This window comes from Acipenser ruthenus, unplaced genomic scaffold, assembly GCF_902713425.1.
Source record: "Acipenser ruthenus unplaced genomic scaffold, fAciRut3.2 maternal haplotype, whole genome shotgun sequence".
NCBI classification, from domain to species: Eukaryota; Metazoa; Chordata; class Actinopteri; order Acipenseriformes; family Acipenseridae; genus Acipenser; species Acipenser ruthenus.
Window position 1 is genome coordinate 12,501 of NW_026708512.1, and position 2,500 is coordinate 15,000.

At 39.1% G+C, this 2,500-nt stretch overlaps 1 protein-coding gene and 1 long non-coding RNA gene across 2 annotated transcripts in view; one reads left to right on the plus strand and one right to left on the minus strand.

The window, feature by feature from the left end:
- The window catches only part of LOC131733789 (uncharacterized), a 1,607-nt gene extending 896 nt beyond the window's left edge, over window positions 1-711 (minus strand). The window contains exon 1 of the long non-coding RNA XR_009326497.1: window positions 61-711. This is a non-coding gene — a long non-coding RNA (uncharacterized LOC131733789). The remainder of the gene's footprint in view (window positions 1-60) is intronic.
- Window positions 712-1,074: 363 nt separating this feature from the next.
- Window positions 1,075-2,500, plus strand: part of LOC131733788 (nitric oxide synthase-interacting protein-like) — a 7,436-nt gene continuing 6,010 nt past the window's right edge. Inside the window, 1 exon segment of the mRNA XM_059021251.1 lies at window positions 1,075-1,444. Within this exon segment, the coding sequence (XP_058877234.1) occupies window position 1,444 (1 nt within the window). The 5' untranslated portion in view covers window positions 1,075-1,443.

Here is a 2,500-nt window from a genome sequence, read left to right on the forward strand (position 1 = left end):
GATAGATAGACAGACAGACAGATGACAATAACGGTTGAAATGAATCATTTAAACTCGTACTTGCTGTGTGTCGAGCCGACTCTGGGCTGAAGAATCTCCTCCGTCCTGAACGCACCCCCCCGATCAGCACACCTGCGCCCCGACACCGCGGGGCCAGCGTCGATGAAGTAACCGAGCGAGGGGCGCGGAGGCAGGGTTATGAAGGGAAGGACGCGGAGAAACAGCGGAGTACCGTCGCGCTTCACACGGTGCCGTCAACTCTACGGGAGTCCAAGCAGAAATATATGCGCGATAACGAGTATTATAACTGATACGAGAACACGCGATTTTTTTTATTAATAATAATAATAATAATAATAATAATAATAATAATAATAATAATAATAGCAAAGAAAGGAAGGTAGTTTTCTTATACAAATAAATATAAATATTTTGCGTTCTAGTTGCTGTCTCTATCTCTCTCTCTGTCTATCTATCTATCTATCTATCTATCTCTCTCTCTGTCTATCTGTCTGTCTATCTATCTATCTATCTATCTATCTCTCTATCTATCTCTCTCTCTGTCTATCTATCTATCTATCTATCTATCTATCTATCTATCTATCTATCTATCTATATGTCTCTCTCTCCCGTTTCAGTTCCGTCTTAAATTATTATTATTATTATTATTATTATTATTATTATTATTATTATTAATAAAAACAATAGCGTTTCTTACGCGACCTGCAGGCGCTCCCCTACATAACCCCGCCCACCGCGTTCTAAAGCATGAGGTAATGCCAGCTCAAGATTCCAAAACGAGAAGAGAGGATGATGTCATCTGTAACCAATCACAAAGCGCTCCCCCCCCCCCCCCCCCCCATCGGAGTCCGAGGCAGACGGGACGCATGCGCAGATATCTCCGAACTGTAGCAGCATTTATAAACCCGATGCAAGAGTTTAATATTGAATGTGAAAGACTTTGTTTGTTTTTTTTAAAAAATAATTATTTACGTACTATGTATTGTATTTATTTTTAAAACGCTGTCGGTTACACCTCCCTGTGATTCTATATTTTGTGTGTGTGTGTGTGTTTTGGAGCCACACAAAATTATTTCAGGACGTTTTTTTAAAAAAAAAAAATGTATTAATTATATTATTAAATAAATAATAATCCGCAGAATTCTTTTAAAAAACAAACACACAAACAGACATTGTTTTTGTTGTCTGAAACGTCCTGAAATATCGTTGCTTTCACCATTTAAACCTTAAAACCTAATAAAAAATACCTAATTATTATAAATAATATTTATTTTGTTTTCGTTTTTGTGAACCGCAGCTTTGTTTACCGCATTCAATCCGGAACCGAAGTTGGGTTGTCGCGGTTTCCTTTAAACGGGGACGGCTTATCGCGCTGCACCCGGTTTCGCTCCACGCAGTTTGACTCGAATCTCAAAAACAAAAAGTAAGAAACTATTTTCAATTTCTTAAAATCGGTTATTTTTAAACATTTCTCCCGAGTCTGTTTGTTTTGTGTCACACCAGACGGGTAAACACGGTGTAAAAGCGGCGTGTGTTTTAAAGAAAACCGTTTTATTTATTTGTTTACAAAGTTTGTAGCAAAGGCTGTTCTTATTCTTCAAATAAACAACACCATTTTGTAAATATGTTTCGTGTTTTTTTCAACCCTGTTAAATTATGTGTATCTGTTTTTATGAACAAACGTTTCGCTGATTGGCTTTATGATATATAAAATAGAGAATCTGCCGGCGGCAGCGTCTTTTCTCGAGTTTATTATTTCAATTTTTCCAGAGACAAATTATAAACTTTATTGGTTAGCGTGACACGGAGGCTCCCACGCTGACAAATCATTTAAACACACACTAGAAAATTAACAATAACACACACACACATATATTATTATTATTATTATTAGTATTATTATTATTAGTATTATTATTATTAGTATTATTATTATTTTGCGAAAATAAATGTGTTCTAATAGTGATAAGTTGCTTTTGATGCTCGGTATAAATAAACAGAAGCTTCTTTATTTTAGACCTCAAACCTGCCGCCCCCTTAATATAAATCTCTCCCCCTAATAGTTCTATGAATGAAACGTTAAACATTACTAAAACGTTTCCCTCTCTCCTTATCCTTCACCTTCCCTTCCCTTTCTCCGTCTTCTTCCTTCTCCCTCTCTCCTCTCTCATCCTCTCTCCTCTCCTGTCTTCTCTCCCCTCTCTCTCTCCTCTCTCCTTCCTCTCTCTCCCCCTCCTCTCTCCTCTCTCTCCTCCCTCCTCTCCTCTCTCCTCTCCTGTCTTCTTTCTCCTTCCTCTCTCTCCTCTCTCTCCCCTCTCTCTCTCCTCTCTCCTCTCTTCTCTCCTCTCTCCCTCTCTCTCCTCTCCTCCCCTCTTCTCCTCTCTCTCCTCTCCTCTCCTTCCTCTCCTCTCTCCTCTCTCCTCTCTCCTCTCTCTCCTCCTCTCCTCTCCTTCCTCTCCTCTCTCTCTCCTCTCCACCC